Source organism: Saccostrea cucullata, unplaced genomic scaffold (genome assembly GCF_032062105.1).
Source record: "Saccostrea cucullata isolate Sc308-1 unplaced genomic scaffold, CSIRO_AGI_Scuc_v1 ctg525, whole genome shotgun sequence".
NCBI lineage: Eukaryota > Metazoa > Mollusca > Bivalvia > Ostreida > Ostreidae > Saccostrea > Saccostrea cuccullata.
The window spans coordinates 480,761-504,998 of NW_026932767.1; the positions used below are offsets into that span (position 1 = coordinate 480,761).

Here is a 24,238-nt window from a genome sequence, read left to right on the forward strand (position 1 = left end):
TATATATCAAAATATAAACATTGATATCATATTTTTTTTACTTGCTCTATACATGTACATCACTAAACATAAAATCATAATAACCAAGGTATGAGCATCCAACAAATAAAATGTTTAAAATGAAAAAAGAAAAAAAAATTAAGATGGAAAATACCAAAGTTTTCTTAAATACTGTGGTAGGAGTAAAAGGATGTATGGATTTAAAACAATGGAATTATGAACGTAAAATATTTTTTAAATGGTCTTTTTAAAACATGACCTTATCAAAATTATTACAACCACTTCTACAACAGTATGAAGGTCACTAATTACAACTAGTAGATGAATATGAATACTTTGATTTAAATTAATAATTTCTTAAATATATTTCAAATGCAAACAAATTCAGACCATTCAATACATGGAATGCACATTATTACTGTGCAACGCCAACCAGTTGGTGTATATGCATGTATTATATTTAAATTATATTGGTCTGTTTTTTTTTCTATGAACGTCAATTTCAAATTGATGAAAACAATTTTGACATTAAAGAGCTTAACAGTTCGTTTTTTCGATATAACGTGCGATTGTGAGAATGAAACCACGTGCTACAATTTACCTCAGCAGCCGTCTGTATATAAAGACCGCCTCAGGCCTTGATTCGATCAATATCAAAACTTCAGCATTGACTTACGCTTTACCTGAAATCTCAGCATGAGCAGGTCTTAGCTCTGTGATTTTGAAGCTATACCTGTGTAAACTGTGGATATAATGAGGAAAGAGAATCAAGTCACGGAAACTCTTGAAGAAGCAAATTCTTTGCTCTACAGTCATTCGGAACTGAATTCGTCAACAATGTTTTCTAAATCCAAGGGAAAGTCCTTGAACAAGTTTTGCATCGCCCATTCATCTGTGTCCGCCCCTCAATCTCGTACAAGTTCCATACGAAAAGGAAAAGCAGACGACAATGGCGGAACTATCGAAAGTTTCCGAAGGAATAGTCTTCCGATAGATTGTGATTTGACAAATTTATTTTCATTTTCCGCCGAAAGTTTTTCTCAACGTACTAGCTCTCATGAGACTTTCCAACGCGTTAGATCATTTAAAGTGACTTCCAAAGGACTTGTTAACCATGGAGATTCCTTCAGAAATAAAAACAGGGGGAGAGCTCTTCCTTCAAGTGGATCATTTAAAATTGATAAAAGACAGCGACTGCCGAGCGAAACCTCAAATGATACAGACAGTTACTCTAGCAGTGCTAACGAGTATTTTCGAATTGCAATACTTGGTGCCCACAGTGTTGGTAAAACAACACTTATGAACCAGTTTATGACATCTGAATATATTGGCGGCCAGGAAGATGTCAGTGGTATGTACAGTTATAAAAGAATTTTTTATACCGGTATTAGTATTACCAACATTTCATTTTTTTGCAATTGACAAATTGCAATTACAAGTTAGATACGTTGAGTCACTGTAATCTAGATAAATGCCATGCTACATGTATTATATTGTCTGTTGCAGATAACAGAGCTTCCATGAATGTTTCGGTGCTCCTTGATGGAGAAGAATCGTCCCTTGAATTTTGGGATGCTCAGGTGGACCAGGTAGGCTCCACACTCTAATAATTAATTATTATTATTTTCGATAAATAAAAATAATTTGCATTTAACGAAATTCATTATCTTTTTATATCCAAATTTAGATTTTGAATAATTTAATTTTTTACAGAACGTTGGTGAAAGTTTCTTCGATGCCTTTATTTTTGTTATGTCGGTGGACGATGTTGCTTCCTTTGAGACCGCAAACAATGCCATGCACCGCCTAAGGAACGATCTAGGTTCTGATCGCCCTATTATCCTAGTTGCTAACAAGATTGATTTGGTACGCAACCGGAAAGTCACCTCCGAAGGTAAGTTCAACTCTCAATATAGCATCATATAATTTTCTGGATCACCTGATAGTGCTGTGATTAGTTGGTAATGAGATTATTTTTAGTTTTGCTTGCTGAGATGTCTGTAATTGGATTTCGAATCAATGACTTTTTAATTCATAGGGGTTTACACTTTATTAGCTATCTAATGAAGTAGCAAATCGCTCAAAATTTGATGGATTGTAAAAAATAAGTCAGTACCTAATTAGACTCAGATTTTGACCTGTCAAACCCAAGAAATAATCATGAAAATAATTTCTATGAAAGAGATTTACTCTGACGAAGAGAATAAGATTATTGTCCATTTGTTGGATTACCTGTTATGCAAAATTATATTAATTTATCATCGATGGGTAGATTTTGATTTAACAGCTATGTAAAAGCTTCTTAACGACGAATTGCAATAGCCGTTTATGTAAATTCCAATCAGTTTTTGAGGGATTATAGCTAATAATGTAAAACATTAGCTTTTTATACCAGATAATCAACGTTTAATGCTAGATTATCACTTGTCATATTTTTACTTCAGAGGCCAGACAAGTTGCAAATCAACATGATGCCAAATACATTGAGACGTCGGTGACGTTACACCATCACGTGGATGAACTTTTAGTCGGAATAATACGTCAGATCCGGTTGCAATTAAATGGTATCATTCCGACATTTGTGTCCTTCACCAACAAGAAACAAAAGTACATTAAAGGACCAAGAAACTTTCTGAAGAAGATTCTAAAACTTAAAAGAAAAAGCAAAGAGTCAGTTGAGAATGTGATTGAATATTAAGTTGCTTTTATTTTGAATATATCTGTGATAGTACTACATTCGATTTAATATTAATTGTGATTGTTTGGATGAGTTGTTAATAAATTTGTTGAACTGATAATATTGATGTGAATTAATTAATTGATTAATTGATTCCTCTGAATTATCGTTTTAATCATTTTGACATTTTAACCATTGTATGTATGCACTACACAAAATACACAAAGATACATGAAACATGTGAAATATATGGAGATAACGAACAATATTCAAGCTCAGAAGTCCATTAAACAATGCCAAATAGGAGCAGAGCAAATACACACCTCTAAATCATCAGAGATGGGATCAGGTGCCATGGAGGAGTGGGCATTCAATGTCGACCGGTCACACCCGCCTTGTTCTCCTTGTCATGATTGATAAATTACGTAAATGAGGAAAATGACTTATTTCCGCTCATAGTTTTCAGTATTTCATCATGTCTGAACAAATGTGTTAAATACAAAACGTAAATCCACATTTTATATTTATTGTTAAGATACAAACAAGGCCTAAGAAAAAGGAAGATTTTGAGTTAGTTTAGGTAGATTGCTGTTTCATTTTCTTTTTTATAAATAATAACGTCATATACACCAGAAATGTTCATTATAAAGATTCGACACAAAATACCGATTCAGGGCTTCAATGATTTTGAAATTTAACTTTCTTTATCATGAGGGTCTGTCGGGGCACTATTCAGTGCCGAGCTTTTGCCGAAGGATCAGTTGCTGTCTAACAACAAAACTCTATCATGAACGTCATGGCTATTTTTATTCGTCAACTCTCCTTACATATATAGCAATATACCTATTAACCTGCATATTTCTCAGTTAATTCGATTTAAACAACAGCATGTTATACGTATGAACAATATCTGAAAAATAGTAAGCTATTGATAAACAAAATATTGAAACAAGAATGTAGTCTCGTTCAAAATCATCAATTTGCAAATTTTGTGGTCGAGACCTTGTCAAAAAATACAATCTAGAAGACTAAGGTTTTTCATACTAATTGTCATTATTTACAAACTGATTTGTCCAGGACATCTTTAAATTAATAGTTGTTTGCCCTTTCCCGATTCAGGGTATAATTATTGGGTCCTGGGATGTATCGTGTCCTGGAACCATGTATTTATGACTAATAAAAAAAAATTAAGTCGGGCCAAATTAATCTGTCGGTCGGGAGAGGGCAACCAAAGATTTTTTTTTAAAAGATGGACCTACAGATTTTTCTATAATGGGCAAGGAGTACAGGACGGTTGTGACCATCAGCAAGAGATGGTCACTCCTCCATGGCACCTGATCTCACCTCTGATGTTAACGAGGTTCGTGTTTGCTCTGCTCCTGATTTGTATTCTTAGAACTGAATTTTTTGCTCGAATTCTGTTCAAATATTTCATTTACATGTACAGATGTTTGCAAAAAATCATATTAGACAGGAAGTAATTTTTAAAAGGTAAAAAAACTTTATTTTATTGAAATATACAGGTAATACGATTTATGTATTAAATTTGTTGGAATGATTTCCAGCGGATATAGGGCCGCTCGGAGTGATATGAAATATGTTATGGATTTACGTAAGTATATGTAAGTATCTAATATTCTCTCTTTCTAAATCAATGGCAAGTCATATTTACCCCTAGGGTTATGTAAGACGCAATTGAAATAACTCGAACTATCAATACGGTGTCACACAGGCTGATATGACATTTTATATGATATGAATTGATTTTAGTATTTAAAATTCTCTAGGCCTATCTATATAGGGTAGGTCACATATGCTCCTTAGGTTATGTAAAAAGCACTGACATCGTTGAAAAGGACTTGATTTTTCTGCATGGTCAATGGCATCTTAAACCAAGAGCTTAACTGCAATGTCTAGTATTTGGCGATTAGATATGTATTTTTTATTATAATGCCGGGGAAAACAGAAGAGAAAAAATTCAAAAATGAGACCCAAACGATGTACTAATATAACCTACTTAAGAATTACTTAAGCTGTTTAGGATGAAATTACAGAAAACTTAAAAGGCATTATAATTTAAAGTAAAAAAATGCAAGACAACGCAAGGCAACGCAATTCAAGCACTCCAAAGCCCAAATGGATGGTAACAATTGGATAAAAAAGAGTTATATCAATTATGTTTTAAAAAATGTACTTCTGTTAAAATTTTTAATACGATTTTTCCAAGCGGATTAACATATTTTGAACTATTCTCTCACTTTAGTTGTTTTAAAAGTGAAAGAATGTCACAAAATTCACTGAATGCTAGCTACTAACAGACTTTGTTATCAAAAGCAAGGAATCTTGCATATGGTGCATATCATATAAAGATACGTAAATTTAAAAATAAATGCTGATCAATAAATAACAATTAATTACAAACTTTACTTGAAATGAGACTTCAATATCTCGAAATGTCGACAGTTAGATACGTGTAAAATTTTCTCATATACATGTACATATATTTATGATAAATAACATGATGGTATTATTTCCCTAGTGAGCTTTATTTTTTTATTATTATTATTTTTTTTTTTTTTTGTAAAATGAAACATTTAATTAGAAACGTTATAGATGACTGTATGTTTATTTTTAGTACAAGGAAATAAAAAGGCGCACATGATTGATATATCGTATTAACAAGACCCAGACGAAGACGTTGAAAATGATGACAGAATCAAATATCTTCTTTACAAAGTCAATCTCAGTTAAAAGTAGTCCATTCCTCAGGTTCTGGAAATTAGCAATATTAAGTTTACGTCATTGAAATTCCCGACAAAACATCTCTGAACTCACACTAGAAATTTGCCTTATTAGTCTTATTTCTTCAACAATTATTATCATAGTTAATTAATGATATAATGTAGACAAAATAATTGACTATTCATCAACATAGGAAAAAGGTATAAGTATTCAGGCGTTTGGAACATTGCATGCTTTTATGCTCTTTTTCTATCGACTTACAAAAAACAATATGAAAGAGCATTCAGTAACATTGAAAGATTTTGCATATATAACTTGGACCAATAACTAAAGTATTTCATGCTAACATTGATATTAATGCCGTATTTTTTAAACAGGTAAACAATTTTTTTTATGGGATACGGATGTTTGAAAAGCCATTTAGGAGATTTCAAAGAATCTCGAGTAACATCAAGATGCATGAATGTAGATTTTTGCTAAAAAAAATCAGTTGCAAGCTTCCTTTTGGGATTTCTTCAATTAGATATTTTTCAGAGTTATTGTTCCTGGCTAAGGGGTGATATCTTTCAGGTGCAAATTTTCAAAAGTAAAATATTTAGGAAGGAAACGAAAGGACGAAAGATACAATATATGTAAAACAGTTTTCAGACAATCTCTTGCTTGGAAAGAATGCTTTTTATATTAATGTATAGCTTACGGAATACTTTTTAGATTTTGTTTTACTTAAGTTTAGACATAATTGTCTTTAAACATCCTGACGTTTTGCAAAACATGTTTACCACTCAATAGAAGTGCTAATAGATTTCGTCAAAATAAAATTGGGTAGGATATTGAATATGAATTTTACGTCATTAGCAATGCAACATTCTTTCTTCTTGGATATTATCCAGTCAAAGTATTGCAAGAGAGCAAACCAAAATCAATAAAGCGTTCTGTACAGAAAATATCGCTCAGAGTCGCAAAGCAGAGAACGTAAATGAATTTAGATACAACTCTTACTTTGTAATTTTATGTAATATCATGGTCGCACATATTTTGAAAAGGAAGAAAACATATGTCATGTCCTTCAACCGGACAATCAGATTTACTGACGACGTTTTACGAATTATCAATACTTCAATCATATGACGACATGATATATACATGTAGTTATGATATATATACTTAGACTCAATATATCCATCTAAACTCGAAGTAAAAGATATCATAGAGACGTCATCATCTGTTTCATATTTGAATGCATTAATGACTTAAGGCGGTATAGAACAACTAGCATTTTTTTTGTTTTTACAAACAAGATGAAGATGACTTTCAGCTCATCTGTGGTCAACTTTCCTTATTTAAATAGGGATATTCCGTAATACCTTCAAATTGTATTTACTTCTTCCTTTTCTTTTTTATTATAATTTTTATACTCAAGAGTACGATCAATTTTTAAACCGTGGCAGACTACTGACAGATGAATTGATGATGCAAGGATTTCTATAATCTCGGTCAGAATTTCTCAGAATTTCGTAAATTCTATGTCCTTATAATGACCTTTATAGTGAATACATCCTATTATTGGTCGTTTTTCAGCAAAATTGTTTCATTGCAGTTGTTTATATCATATATATAGTTTTACTGTATATCTATACTGATTTTGATTACTTACTAAAATGTCTGCATAACATAATTTAGACCCATGGATAGTGTGGTCGGTCGAAAAGGGATTACCCCTCCTATTAATCACAGATAAGTATAATTAGGGGATTTTTTCAAACATTCCCTTCCTCATTAAATTAACACAATTTCATGAAAAACAAGTCATCGACCCAGAGATGGAGTAGAACAACTTGTCTTTCGTCTTAAGTTTGGTGATACAATGACAGTTTAACGAGGTCAGGTCTACTGCTCCTGTTTTTTTTTTATCTTTTGGAAGATCGACAAAGATGTGGTATGGTACATAATCACTGGTATAAATCGTAAAGATAACCTTTTATATTTAAGACCAGTGTAAAGTGATAAAAGGTTTACTGCAATTGTTTAAGATTTCTTTCTCGTTTTTTTTTCGTACATAAATTCTATGTTGTCTCTACATTGTTTCAATTCAATTCTGTAGATTCCTTACATTTATGGCACATAAGTTCTATGAATACTTAAATATCGCAAAATTACTAGCAGGTCTCAAGTTGCGAAAAATTAATATTTTTAAGAAACTTTTCATCAAGAATATCTACAAATAAAGCTCAAATTATTTTCAATATAGTTTCATTAAAAAGAGAATTATTTCAACTAACGAGTGTTGCTTTTTGTGAAAATACATCATAATAAAGTCTTTGCTTATATTAATGGACCTGAAGCATTTTCAAGTGAATAACATTACCACACAACCAGTGTTTCTCTTACTTCTGCTTCCTTTAATATCTAAAGGTATTCATTTCCCAGAACTTTAATGGTTTTTTGACCACAAGAAAAGCATGGAATGGGAAAATTTCGTAGATTCCATTAGAATTTGGATAAAAAAGTATATATGTTCTTTGTAAAAAAAAATTAACACAAGGAGACTTTTTTAGGAGTCTAGTATCTCTTATTTACTGATTTACCTCGAGAACAAGGTTAACTTCAGGGCCTTATAGACATTCCTCAATGAGTTGAACTCTGTTCTAATTGATAGTCATGCAATTATAATTACCAAAGTCATTGGATGAATGCAGCACCTGCATAATTACGTTCAAGAAAATGATAAATCCTTTGGCCACCTGAGCCGAAATATAGATCAAAGTATCCTCCTTACTGACATAACATTCCACTTTGGATTCGAAAATTTTTACTCATCTTATGTTAATTTTTATTCAAAGAAGTGCAGTCTAAGCAAAATAGCCACTTCAATGCTCTTTTGTTGTCATTTGTTTAGATTTACTTTAGAATCATGAAAAGCAGAAATGCAAAACTACATGTAGCTGTTGGCATTATGCTTCAAAACGCTTCAGCATTGTTTGGTTAGTAAATCTTTTATAAGCTGTTCAATTAATTTTTTTTCTTTTACGATTTTGGAGAATGCAACATTATATATATCGAATCTTCTTTAATCAAAATACCATGTGACGTAATAAGACCCGCACATAAGGAAGAAAACTACACATTAAGGAGAAAGTAAGAAGTCAAATCTACATAGTCATTAATAAAAATAAGATAATATTTTTTAAAGACCGAATGTCAAGGGCAAAAGTTCATACCATGCAACATTTAAAAAAAAAAAATATCATTAGTTTCAATGGCTTAAAAATCCCTTTTACGTTTTAAGTCAAAAGGCGAAGGTGAAAATTTCATCCTTGGTCAATATCGTTTTAAAGTGACTCCTGTTGAATTTGAAGTCAAAGGTAAAAGACCAAGCTTAAGGATACCTTTAGTTCCCAATAAACTGTTGCATAGAAACTTAAGGTTAGAATATCTTGAACTTATTGAACACTACTGACCTACAGATCAAAAGTTCAAAGATCAAGGTTGACCAATTTTTTTCCCTTATGCTCATCATTTTAACTCTTCAACCCCAATGATTATTCTTTTAGCGCAGAACACCAAAATACCGTTTTTTGTTTTTAAATATCTTAGTAAAATCCAGTAAACTTTAAGCTTCAAGTAATAGTTTTTAATGCAAGTAACTCATACTTTCAGGTTAAGCATAAGCGTTAGAAAAAGGTTAAATTAAAAAATAGAAAAGAGTGTCGAGAAATAATATTTCATAATAATGATAAGGCTGCTCTTGAATATTAGCAGCGTACCAAAATGTCTTTAAGATTAATAAAATTATACAATATAAATGTAATTATATTTATAACGTCATCATTGCATGGAGACACACAGACAATGATATCCAAAGAAGCATCATCTCTTTAGAATTCGGTAAACATTTTGCAAGATTTCAAGCACTCGACCACGATCCTAGAACAAAACATCTCAGTACACCACCAAAACACAAGATCCACGTCATGAAAACCAGTAAGTTGATCACTTACACTAGATAGGCTACAAAAGATGCATTTTACACAGATGCATGAATCTTCAACACTTATTTAAACACTTACGCCATAATAACATGCTCCTCGAACATTGTTACGAAATTCATGACATTTGCTTCGTTTAAACATGCACAATACGTAATATTTCTCTCATTTTGTCTACTAGGAGTTGAAAAATAATGTTTAAAAAAGGTGTTCTTTAGAATACATCTGTAATTTATATATGATAATGACTGTACTAATCTGTGTTATTCAAAGATTGAAAAAAAATATATGTATATTGTAAGTAGTTTAAATCAAACGTTACATAATATTTTAATAAAAATACTAAAATGTCAAGATTCGTGTAGATTTACAAGTATATTCAATTAAAATGATTGCTCAAATAAATAGAAATATTCAAGTTCATAATTTGGTCAAATTTATCGCAACAAATAGAATTCATTAAGATGAGTCATATGCCATGAGAGAATCTAGAACTAGATCAAAATTTGTGTTTGATTTTATAATAGTACTTAAAATCGCAACGAATATGAAGTTGGGTTTTCATCAAAATATACACATGAAAGAAGTACTCAAATTAAAAAGTCTTAACAATGTTTAGTTGTTGTGCATGTACTTGTTGACCCTACACGAAAAGAGCAGGTTGACTGTAAACATGGAATCCTATTATGTCATTGACCCGGTTAGTGTGTATGCTCATTTGCCAAAATCCAATAAATTTTCGCCAAGTAGGAATAAAAAAACGGTCATATTGATCCCTTGCAGCTTTTGTGTTGATAAGCCTTGGGAGAGCAATTGGTTTACAAACCTAAATTAATTTGTATTTACTTTTTTTGAAGAAATTAATTGTGATATTGTGATATTGTCAAATGGACTCAATACAAAATAGACGCATCGACTTTGATAGACATAGAATTGTTTTAATTCACTTTACGTAAACAGTGTCATTTAGTATTGGATTGGAGAGTAATGATCGTACATTTGATTTAGGTCAAGACTTTTACAATTATATATACTTATTTTCCCCTGAAAGCAGTATTTGTTGAGGCATTGGACATTTTAAAAGGCAATAGGCATTCAATGGTATTGACATTCTTTTACATGAAATGATGATAAAGAGCTTTAAAAAAAACCCCAATAAACTACTTACTAAGTATATCAAAAATTTCAAGCAACTCTCTCATGTTATGAATAAATTACGGAATAAAAGGTCAAGTGGTATAGAAGACCGACTGTAAATCATAAACTAATGTACTCATTGTTCTGAGTAATAGATTTGAATTTTATTAAATGAAACATTTGAAGTCCTTTGTCGATATTGAAAATGTACGAATTTTTGAAGTCTTTCACTTTTTGTGTTTTGTTTATTATGATTGAGGGAAGTGTCTTAATTAAAATATTTTACTGAAAAACTTCAACTCCGTGAACCCAATAGTTTGATTAAATACAGAATGGCATTTATGAAAATCAGTAAGTATAATCTAAAAATAATTTAGGTAATGAAGAAGATATGCGAGGAAAATTTTAGTGTATCATCGCCTTTGTATGAACAATAACATGTACATGTAGACCTTAGAATACAAACGATATACTTTATATCTGTATATATTTATAATTTGACAGTTTCACTGTTTTGACTTCTTGTTAGGGCGAACATTCTTTTTGTATATAAAAATATATAAGGGCTTTATTAGGGCAAATTCAAGTTATGCACATCATTTTGGATTATAATATAAAGTACGAGTTTGATATATTGTTAAGAATTATATTAGTAATCTTTATTGACGATTAAGAACCCTTTACCACTTTATTTAATAAAATTAATAAAGAAGATTTTAGCAATTAAAAAAATATTGAATTTAATTCTAGAATAATCAAGAAAAGAGATAATTAAAATAATTTATTGAACTTCAAATTTCAGCAAATCTATAGCAAACATAAAGATTATCTAATAATCAGGAAGAGATTTCCAAAGTTTCAATTAATCAAAAAATAGGCTTTAGTAAGCACCAGTTTGACTTATTCGCTACGATGTCATAAAAAGTCATCTGTATACTTAGATAACATGAGCTTGGCTGTGCAAGGCAATTAACTAGGTTCATAACAATACACCAGTCAAGGCATCAAGTGCTTATTTCAGAAACCGTCAAACACATAAAACAATGAGGATGAATGGGAGATCAAAACTTAACTTAAAATCATAAACGTTTCTTTTTTGCTCTGTTTTATATTCAATTGCCAGTTTAAAAAATTTGAAAAAAAAGTGACGTTAAAAAGATGGTACTGTAATGCAATTGCACTCTTTTCCTCCAATGAAAATAGACAATTGGGTTCTGTGTCAGATATATAAGTTGTGAATATAGAACTTTCAATGGTTCGTATGTACGCAAGTGAGACATTGAGGAGATATATATTTTGGACAACATGAAATATTGATATAACGAACAGTATTCAAGCTCAGAGGTCCATTCAAACCATACAAATAAGCTATGTAAGCTATGTACAAGAGCAAACACGGACCTCTCAAACATAACTGATGGGAAGAGTGAATTCCCCTACCGTCCAGTCCCATCTACGTGGATTTCTTTTTAATGCCAAAAGTAAACATCCCCATCAGCTTTAAAGAGGCCTCAGTTTCCATAAGATTCTGCGAAATTTATAGTTCTGTCCTAATAAAGTCATAAAAAGGACGTTGTAAAGGATCGCAAATCGCATTCCTGATAAAGACATCTGGACATTTACAACACGAGAATGTCTTTTGAAAATAAAGACAAGATAACGTTTATTTGAAGGAAATTAAAATATCGAGTTTGATTAGATTTAATACAGAAGAGTCTTTGGAGCTCTTTAGAGAACAGACGAAGAAGAATTGTTTTTCTGTGTCAAATTAAACATGTACAACCAGTAATAATTTACCACAGAAATCCAAAAATTTGTTCCACTGTTTCATGTATTGGGTATTGCTGTAAAGGATAATCATCTATAGAGTGATTTCATAAGCTATGTACGAGAATTATATGTACAATTTTTTTTTAGAAATGGAAAAATTAAGATGAAGCACAGAGAAATCAAGCCTATTTGTTCCTCATCATAAAATAACTATTCAACATAAAACTTGTGCCATGATTTAGTGAAGATAACGAACAAAGGAAGAAGTTTGTGTCAAGCTAGAGATAAAGAGTTGTAATTATTCAGATAAGAAATCCCCAATTAAAGAGCCACTGACCTACTCCATAACAATGCGAGAAAGTTTGAGGAGTCTGGTTTCTTTCCATCAAGATATTTGGAATGTTAAAATAAGCTTCTCTCTTTAAATGTTCATTCATATCCCTAACATTAGTTTTGAATATTTATACATGTACGAGGGCTGTTCAAAAATTACGCGGACTTGTTGCACAGAAAAAATATTTGACGACATAATCGGGCAAAATGTCACTCATAAAATAAAAGAATATTTACTTATATGGTCTTCAAAATTTCATATCAAAATGTTGTGAATTGGTATCAATTTTGGATGATTTATCAGGACATATCATTTAGTCACGGAGCAGCGAAATCTTCGACGTCACAGGCATTATAAAAAAAATTGGTTATTAAGCTTTCATTTTCTCAACATTTTCCCAAGAGTTCCTGTACAGTTTGAGTTACCTTATTTACTTAACAACCAAACACCATTTCTTGTCGTGCTCAAAATCTATTGAACAAGTAAAGAATATTCTTTTTTGTTTTAAAACCAAAAACTGCAGGTATTTATGAGATATTGTGTGATATTGGTGACTCTCAATCACGTTCTTTACAGTCCGGATCAAGTTTCCGTCGATAATCTTCCCGTCCTCCCGTATAGCCTTTTTACAGATCGAGGTCTAACGGTCTAAAATTTCAATTTGCATTTTGTGGACGAATGTAACGAATATCCTAGTTTACTGTATGTTTTATTATGCATATTTTGGATCTATGTTGGCGATATCTCGAGCATTACACATAATTTAACAAAAGTGCGGTGCGCCGTCAATTCAGAAGACGTCATTTTCACAGTCGTTTTCAGGGGAATTGCATAAGAGAAAAATCATTATATTTCTGTTAGTACTTTAAATATCAAGTCAGAAATCTAAATGCATAATAATAGAACAATTTAAAGATATATTTGAAAAAATTGTCGAAAAATATCGCGAATTATAGAAAATTAGTGAGTTTAATTTTGGATTCCGCATGTTTTCGCTTTAGATTTTTTGTCTTGCTCCGTACTTCTCTATCAGCGATATCAACATACCGATAATTCTAGTAGAATTTTTTAAAAATACAGATATTTTGCCCAAAATTTATTGGAATCTTTGAGATACATATTTCTGTGAAATTTCATAACTATATGGCGTCTGTAAGAGTAAATAATAGCACAGTCCGCATATTTTTTGAACGGCCCTCGTAGATATGTCCTAAATTGTATTTACGATTCAATTTTTAAATTTCCTCAAATAATCATTTACAATTATGTAAGGATTTTTCTTTTGTAAGTAATCAACTATTTCTCGTGTTTTTTAATGACATTATTTGAAAATACATTCAACCTTTTCGTATTTTGACTGGCATATTCCAATTATTTAGCGATCGGTTTATGTTTAAATTCATCAGGGGTTATTCTGTGTTCCAAATCAACAAACAAAGAGTTTATGCCGTTTGTGACCGGTCAACATGGAATGCTTACTAATGCTAGGCACCCGATCCTACCTCCGGAGTTTCCAGGATCCATGTTTTATGCATTTTATTGTTCAAATTTGAATTGTTTTAAGTTTTTCACAAGATGTTTCATTGTTTGTTTTCTTCATCCTTTTCATTTACCACTCATTTTATAAGGAAAATGTGATATGGGCTATTTTGGGGTAAATGCAATTGACATTGTTTAATAATATTATATATAGTTTCATCTCAGAAACATTGACATGCATCGAAACCAAAAACAATCATTATATTAGTTTAAGTTTCATAATCTTCTTATTTATTACAACTATATACGTAGAGAGAATAACAAAACTGTTATCAGAGTTCTCTACCGGTTAATTAATCGTCCAATTATTAACTGAAATTCTACAAAGGAAAAAAATATAAAAATAAAATGTATCCAATTAAATAATTTTTAATGAACGCATGTGTAACCACGTGCTGGGATGGATTTCTTAAGACTTTGATGAATTCATATCTAATGAACACGACTTGAGTTATACGCTTTAAAAATTACTTTATTCTGCCTACATGTAATAAGCGGCCGTGATATGATGTCATGTTTAATGGAATTTCATGTGAATATCTAAGGACAAAATTCACGATATTTTCCAGATAAACAACATACGCAAAAGCATTTTTCATAAAATTAAATTGGGAATTGTGATTGATTCCTTGAATAAGCAATTATAGTTTAATTGAAATTCTAAAAAGGAAAAAATAAAAAAAATAATAAAATCCATCCTATTAAATAATTTTTAATGAAAGCATGTGTAACCACGTGCTGTGATGGATTTTTTTAAGACATCGATGAATTCCAATCTAATTAACACGACTTGTGTTATACGCTTTAAAAATTACTTTATTCTGCTTACATGTAATAAGCGGCCGTGATATGATGTCATGTTCAATGGAATTTAATGTGAATATCTAAGGACAAAATTCACGATATTTTCCAGATAAATAATATACGCAAAAACATTTTTCGTAAAATTAAATTTGGAATTGTGATTGATTCCTTGAATAAGCAATTATAGTTTAATTGAAATTCTAAAAAGAAAAATTAAAAAAATAAAATCCATCCTATTAAATAATTTTTAATGAACGCATGTGTAACCATGTGCTGGGATGGATTTTTTAAGACATCAACGAATTCCAAACTATTGAACACGATTTGAGTTGTACGCTGAAAAAATTACTTTATTCTGCCTACATGTAAACAACCGTGTTAAGAAGACATGTTTTTTTTTTTGTTTTTTTTTTTTGTTTTTTTGAATTTCTTGTGAATATCTAAGGATAAAATTCACGATATTGTCCAGATTTATAAATAAAATACACAATTTTTCATGAAATTAAATTTGGAATTGTTATTGATTCCTTCAATAAAACCAAAACAAGTATTCTATGTTAAATACTTTTTGCCTTCCAGTTCCATTCACCTCGCAAGAGTATGTCCTACATACAAACTTCTTAAAGGAAACAAGCTACTGACAAATAGTTTAATGAAACAAGGATATCAACAGTCGAGTTTAAAGTCAACATTTCACAAATTCTGGGATCAATATAATGACCATGTCAGCAAATACAATATAATTAAATCGAATGTTGATTTGCATATTACAATCCAGTTGTTAAACCTTTATTTTCTCCCTGAATTGTCCACGATTTTTCCTTTACCCGATTACGACGAAGAGAATACGTCGAGTGATACGTCGATAGGGAATGCTTACTATTTCATGGCTCCTGACCCAATCTTTATTTTTAGTCTTAATGAGTTTAAAGATCGATCATTTTTCGTTATTTTCACGTGTTTTCACTGTTGGAGTCTTTTATAGTATATTTATAAACCGAAATAAGAATAAATATGTTATGCGCTTCATATTATTGAATATAAACAAATACTAGGAGAAGTAACAAAATAAATTAATTCAAATCAAATTTTAATATTTTTATTTTAATTTTTCCAGAGTTTGAAACAAGACTCAGAATAGAAATCTAAAGAGATTGTTTCAAAACAGAGGATTACATGTATATAAAACTAGCAAAAAGTTTGAAAGCTTGCATATTTTTCTTCATTTTCATGTTCTCACTTTGTGTGTACAAAGCATGATAAAGAAATCTACTTGACTCGTACACATGTCTAGAACAGAAAAAAAAAAATATTTGGAAATATTTACACCAATCAAACTAGGTAAATCACCTCATATATAATAAAATAAATTAAGGATATCCTTTCTTTTGCGTTTTAAATGATTTTTATCCAGTGTGCTGTTTTTTTTTTATCCCCGAGCCTTGGCGAGATGATAAAAAAAAACACAAAAAGAGTTGGATACATCTCATTTTCAACCACAAATCATGGGAAATTGTCTATCATGTTTATGCATCAAATTCAATGTTTAACAATAAAACATATGGAGATAACGAACAGTATAAAAGATCAAAAGTCCATAAAACAATAATAAATATGAGCAGAGCAAACACGGACCTCAAAACATCAGGGGTGGGATCAAGTGGCATGGAGGAGTGAGCATCCCCTGCCGACCGGTCACACCCGCCATGTGCTCCTTGTCATGATCGGAAAATAAAGGTAAAATCCGTCGTCAATTCTGTGTGTAAATAATGGTCGAACAATTAGTATGAAAAATGTCTGTCACCATTTGACTCAATGTAAATTGTATTTGATGACAAGGTCATTGTATCGATCAAAGAACTCATGAAATGATGACTTTAAACGAGACTTCTGAAATTCTTGGTTCATCAACTTGTTTGTCAATAATTTACCTCATTTAAGAAATTGTACATACGTAGAATATGCTCTTGCGTATCGAATCAAATGAGATATATAAACTCCGTATGCAGGTGACACGGGTATGATACTGCATAAGTAAGGGAAGTTGATGGAAGAATATAGATATTGTCAATAAGATACTCGAGCATAATGCATTTTGATATCAACGTCAGAGTACTTGTATTTACAATCATTTGTTTTTTAACAAATTTTGCAAATAATCAATGACTCGTCGAGGTAAGTAAATTTACGATTTCAATGTTTACTGAAAAAGCAGTGGTCAATGATGTCAAAAAAGTCTTCACTTAAATTTGTAGTGGTGAATGGTTGATTATAAAGTTGATATATAAAAGATATTTTGTGTAAGTTTTTCTGTTGTTGATTCTCAAAGTTTTTGACATTAAAAAACAATTCATCAAATTTGTGATTTCAAATGTTAATTCCAAAAAATCCGTGAAATGTTTTATTATCCACATCTGGTTTACACAACTTCTCGAATATATTGTTGCTCAGTACTCTTAAAGTTTCTTTTAAAAAGTATGTGCATGAAAAATGTTAAATCGTGACACCTCTTAAAATAATGATTCGCTCAACACCCCGTTAATTGGGTGTCAAAAATATAGCAAAACAATCATAACAAAATCGGTAAATTCGAATCCTTATAACTTCCAGAGGCATCATGTCAACGGATATATACATGTATTTATATATGTGCGTATATTGCAATAAGTACGAGAAATAGTGTGTTTATCCATGATAATCCAGAATATGAATATAAAACTATTAGTTAAGTTTGATTTTTTTCTTTTTTTTTGAAAATCGTGTTTTTTAACGTTCCTTCAAAAATATTGAAGCAATCCGATTGTGGAGAGAGTCTGATGTGAGAGGAACGAACGACAACTCTGAAGGAAGGATTGTTATTGATCAGCTAAAGAGGCGAACATAGTGTAAAAGCAAACATCAAACACTTGCTATGAAATAAGTCAAAATACGATGACATATTTTTTTTTATATAAATTATACCCGAAGTCTGGTCTGGTCCGGACCTGTCACAATGTACGCCTTCCTCAAATATCCATATAGATTTATTTATGTCCTCTTGAGAGCAGTTCAAATCAAGTTCTATCTCACCATCAAAACAACACAGTGTGCACTAAAATAAAATAATATAGTATACGAAAAAATAACTAATCATATGTGCTGAACATTAAACAAGTAAAGAAAATAAAACCAAAAACTACAGGTATTTATGAGATATTGGTGACTCTCAATCACGTTCTTTACAATCTGGATCAAGTTTTCGTCGATAATCTTCTACCCGTCCTCCTCCCGTATAGCCGAGGTCTAACTAAAATTTCCATAAATGTTTCATTATGCATATTTTGTTATATCACATTACACAGAATTTAACAAAAGTGTGGTGCGCCGTCAATTACAGTCGATTTCACGGGAATCGCATCAGAGAGAAATCACTATATTTCTGTTAGTACTTCAAATATCACGTCAGAAATCTAAATACATAATAATAGAACAAAAGAATTTTAGAAAATTAATGAGTTAAATTTTTGATTCCGCATAATTTTGCTTCAAGTTTTTTGTCGTGCTCCGTACCTCTCCATCAGCGATATCAACATACCGATAATTTTAGTAGAATTTTTTTAAAATACAGAAAATTTGCCCAAAATTTATTGGAATCTTCAAGATACATATTTCTGTGAAATTTCATAACTGTATGACGTCTGTAAGAGTATAGAATAGCACAGAGTCCGCGTAATTTTTGAACGGCCCTCGTATATGTGCTGAACATATGAAATAAACGAAGGAGATGTCAAAACAGGGCGAGGACAACCATAAATCCTCTTCTATTATACCACAGAGCTAACAGGAAAGTCCGAGTGAGTAGACTAGATGTTCACATTATCATCTTTGAGAAAACATTGGAATATATTTACTTTTGGAGTATTTTGTGCACAAATCTTTCAAAAACGATTCTATGTTTTTATCCAACAAATAAACTTTTACATTTCGTATCAACAATCTTAAGCTCAATTTAGAAAATTTATAAAAGAACCAATTTTTAAATCAAAGACTAGAGATGCATATTTCTGTCCCCTATATGCAAGGTAAATTATGTCAACATGCAAGATAATAATTAATGTTATCATGCAAGTTAATATTTAAATATTGGTAAATTTACATGCAAGATGCAACATGCGATTTATCTTAATATGTGAGATAATCAGACATGCAACTTATTTAAGTCAACATGCAAAATATATATGTGGACATACATGTACAACTTATTCATGTTAACATGCAAGACAATTATGTTAGCAGGCGAGTAAATTATGCCGACATGCTATATATGCATGTTGACTTGCAATTTGTTATCTTGCATGTTGACATAAATTATCTCGAATGTTGACAACATTAAAAGGTTGCATGTAAAACTTGATAAGTTGCATGTTAACATAAAAACATCGCATGCCAACACACTTATGTTGCATCTTACATGTATGATGTCAGATACTGGTGTTAGTACGTAAATTTATCCATCTAAAAATTAAAAAAATATATATTCTCTAATTAGACTGGTAACTTGAATGTTAACATAATTTTCATGCATGTAGACGTAATTAACTTGCATGTTGAAATATTTTTCTTGCACGTCGACATAATTGATCTTGCATGTAGGAGACAGCAATATGCCACCATTACAACGTGTAATTAGCATATGTACTTACATGTAATATTTTGTTTTATAACATCACTCTATGTTTCTTAACGTGACTTTACGACTGGTATAGCCAGGTTTGTATGTACTTCTCCTGATTTCTAATCGTCACGTAGACATCACGTAATTATATGTTTCATAATTATGATCCATAGTTTTACAATATTTCAAGTCGTATTCAGAAATGATATTTTTGCTCATTAATATAAATAAAAATACCGGTACGAACTTGTAAACCAGTTACAACTGGTATATCAATGAAGATTCGTCAAAACCTCGTGATAACTAAACATGAAAGGAAACTCAACATCAAAAAGGAAAATAATAATAATTAAGAAAATATTTTTTTCTGTACATAACACTACATATCCTTTGAAATTCGTTTCCCAATTATATTCAAAGCTAAAACTTCTCCACAATAAACCACGTATCTTCAATTGAAAAATGATGACAAGAATTTATTTTTCTAGCTGGGACCAAAAGTAATCATTTGTTTTGTAAGCTGGAGTTGTAGTGTTGCGTAATACATGTACCAATTTTGAGCATGTCATAAATGCGAATAATCTCTAATAATTTCTTTTGAGTAGGATAATCATATAAATGTATGAATTTAGTCAAAAATTATTATTTAAATGTTAATGTTTAAATAAATTCGACTCGATCCTTTTTGTCATTATGTATTAATTCTAACACTTCTTCATTCAGACATTTGAATTATCTCCTTTTATCGGCGATTTTTAATTTCAAATCTCTGTCACAAAAATTTATAAAATATTTTCTTGAAGAAAACTTGCCTAATATTTTTTTTTAATATTCGAGTCATTGTTTACAGCACTGCTCATGACATAAGAAAATAAGTTATCATTATCGCCTCTTTATTATTATAAAGATTATATATTATATAATATATATATATATATATATATTATATATTGCGCCGTTATGTATCCTTTTATATATGTTCATTCACCTCCTTTTTGTGGAAAAAACTTATAAATGTGATAAGCCGGAATTTATTTATCCATCTATACAAAGAAGGCATCAATGAAAGTGAAAATGAATTTATGTTTTTGTATTATGAAATATTTTGTTGACTTTTTGTGGTTGATGTTGATATATGTGATGGTTGATGTTGATATATGTGATGTTCACTTTGAAAATTATATCTTATACAATTTAAAGCTAAAGCAAAATAATATTTATAAAAGATAATTTGTGTATGTGTCCGTAGCACGAACAGCTTATGTTGATGTTGGGGGTATGCATTTTCACTGTTGTGTAGACCACTGTGGACAATACCTGCCAACTCGAATAAAACATTAAACTTAAATACGTAGCATTTGTTTATTATATACATAGGTCTTTGATAATGTTGTAATTAGTTGAAAGAAGGTCAAATGAAAGTTGATAATAGGGAATTTTGTGAAGTATAGCACGAGTTTTTAAATGTATTTAGACAGCGGCATTCTCACTAGTTCAGATATACTGAAATTGAATTATGTAATCAATTTCATTTTGTCACCGCAAATATGTATTACATTTTTTGGTAATTGTTTTTTTTATTTCAGGTGTTGTAGGCCCTATCATTATTTTGATATCATAAGGTCTCAGTCTTGAAGTCCTTTTTTCTCTTTTTATGTCAAAAACATTTCATGATATGAATTGTTTGGAAAGAAATTAAACGTACGAAATTTTAGAATTGAACAGCTTTGTTTTTTCTAAAGGCTTCAGTCAAATCCGGATTTTCTTAGTACCCCGGTATTTATAATGTTTAGGAATTTTCATTTCAAAACCAAGGCAGGCTACTGACAGATAAGTTGATGTTTCAGGGATTTCAATATCATCGCCTAAAGTCACTATTTCTCAAACTTTATGGTCATCATTATCGTTTTCTACATGTTTTAGTAAATATATCCTATCACTGGTTCGTTTTTTTTTCTTCATATGAATTGCTTTTATTGAGATAGGGTATATATGGTTTTCCTTATTAAGGCTTTTGGCCGATGGCGGTGTGCCTGTCAACAGAGCATATATGCTCCTTTGAACAGTTTATTCAAGTCGTTAGATTTTAGGAGGTTCATGTTTTGTGCTTTGTTTACAGATTGGTTTTATTTTAAAATTGATCACTGATCGTAAACTTCATTTTGTCATTGCCCACAGCTAAAATGAGTGATGAGGGTCGCAAAATAAATATTAAAACTTTGAAAATAACTGAAAAAAATTATAAATAAAGTTAGGATTTAGACATTAAGCCTGGGTAAATATTTATGATATTTTATTTTTTTTTATATTTGAGATTGGTAGATATTCTAATCTTAATGATACATGTAATTGTTGTTTATTGTCACTTTATCCAAAAGAGTATCATTTTTGTTGAATCTAAGTCTTATTTTATTCTTTCAAAATAAAAGTTTTAGATACATGTATCTACTATGATTCTAAAGACCAGTGATAATATCAACACATAAATAGTTGATTCCACCTCCTATTTCTAAATTAAAGTATTGCTTTCTAACAATGAGAGTAGTAAGCGACTATTTAAAAACTTAACAGTTTTCGATTTCTGATTTTACAATTGGATTTCAGAACATTTACACTTCGCCATGGTATACTTTTTAATCTTTTCTCTCTTGTTTTCATCGTTTATGAATAATGTTAAAGGGAATGTGGTGGTGCCAAAATATTTGGAAAAACAGAGAATTTTGCCAAGTGCAATTAGAAATCATACTTAACACGTCAAGAAAACACATGTCACTGGTTCATGTATACTCAAGTATATCTATCACAAATGTATGATAAAAAGTAAAATGCTTTAATAAATTTCCTCACGAAAATGTAATCAAATGTCAAAGAAAATCACTGTTCAATATCTAATTTATAGAATTAAAGATTAATAGCGGCAAAATGGTCAGCTGAATTAAAAGATATTAGCAGCTCTGTAGAAGTATGACGTGAGAAAGGTCGGTCTGCTGATGTCATCCTCAGAAAAATTATCACTTGTATGAAAGTCTCTCATTATGAAAAATCGTCCAATTCAGGTTGGTAAAAAGGGTGTCGGGTGTAAAAATTGAAAGTTGATATTATTTTAATTTATGAAAGGTCTTTACATGCTAGGTGAAAAATCCAACTTAGAAAAGGGTCAAAAGAAATTTTGAAAATTATCTACATGTAGGATATGTTAATTTCAAGTTAGGATTTCTGAAATAATTCTTACTTTATAAGTTAAAAATTAAGCAATTCAAAGTTATTTATTACAAAATTGTTAATTTTTTAAAAACATTTAATGTAACATAATGACATCTGATATTGCTACAAAGCACTTTTAAGGAATATCGATAAAACTAATTAATCAGTTGGGCTTTAAAACAAAAAAAAACACAAAATATAAAAAACATCTTATTTATATTTTCAAAAAACAAAAAAAATCCAAGCAACGGACATCCTCTGCAACCAAATATACAACTCCAAAGTTCTGAGGTAACCCCAACTAAACGGCATTTATTACGGAAAAGATATTTTGAAATTGATTATTGTTATGCTAAGTAATGCATTTTTGAAAAAAAAATTATCCATGTACTGCAAATACCCACTTTATTTTAACAGTAACTGTCTTACAAAAAGGGGCGGTCCCTGTCTTGAGGAGATAGACAGACTGTCAAAAATGAGCATCAATTTCAAAGAGTGACTTTTAATGTTTTTTTTAAACTAACAATTATACGTTCGTGTATTTATACCTAAGAGTGAGACTAAATATTTATTTAAATATTCTTTTGATATTTTTTTCCATCGTTAAAATACAATATTTTCTTCCAAAGACATAATCAAATTTTGGAAGTAAGTTTGTATATCCATGTTACTTTAAACAAGATTTAATACTGACGATGCAAATTATTTTATTTTTGTCATGAATTCCAAAATATTAACTCCATAAATAATAATTCTCTACCTTTTTTATGTCGATTTATTTATTCAAATGAAACAGTCAAAATCATATTTTATGTAAAAATTTTTCAATGTTAAAATCAATCTATGATGATTCGCTTCAAGTTCATTTTCAGTAATAAAAGGCGTTTAAAAAACAACTTACCTGGATAACATACTTTAAAATTATAATCAAGTTCTCTTCCTGTCTCTCTTCTGGAGGTAAGCATTTTAAATTCTACAGAAAAGTATAAAGGTAGTTATATTGCAATGGCGAAAAGTGTGGCATCTTAGTTACCTTTACATTTGAGTCGGGTGCTTTCAAAACTTAGCTACAGTGACCGATTTTGAACCATGATTATTGCTGTACCAGAACATATAATACTATATTTCATTTTTAGAGATTAACTTTTTTGAAAAATATAAATTTTGATTACTTTATAACATTATTAAAACAGTATTAAGGACGATAATTGCGAGGAAATAAATAAATAAAATAGTATATATATGCCCACAGTGTTTTGCAAGATTGAAGAAAAAGAAAATTCAACGGGTACACTTTTTGTCGGAAACTTAAGCCAGGGTGTAAACACAGTCCGACTTTCATTTGCTAACTCGCTTTCACTATAATAGCTTTGGATTAACTGCAGACGTCA

General features: G+C 30.4%; 1 protein-coding gene across 1 annotated transcript; it reads left to right on the forward strand.

Moving 5' to 3' along the window:
* The first annotated feature begins 666 nt into the window (after nucleotides 1-666).
* Nucleotides 667-2,786, forward strand: LOC134236100 (GTP-binding protein GEM-like). The gene is made up of 4 exons (XM_062718281.1): nucleotides 667-1,351; nucleotides 1,507-1,589; nucleotides 1,714-1,894; nucleotides 2,445-2,786. The coding sequence occupies exons 1-4, from the start codon at nucleotides 754-756 to the stop codon at nucleotides 2,696-2,698; spliced, it is 1,116 nt and encodes a 371-aa protein (XP_062574265.1). The 5' UTR covers nucleotides 667-753; the 3' UTR covers nucleotides 2,699-2,786.
* The last annotated feature ends 21,452 nt before the right edge of the window (nucleotides 2,787-24,238 follow it).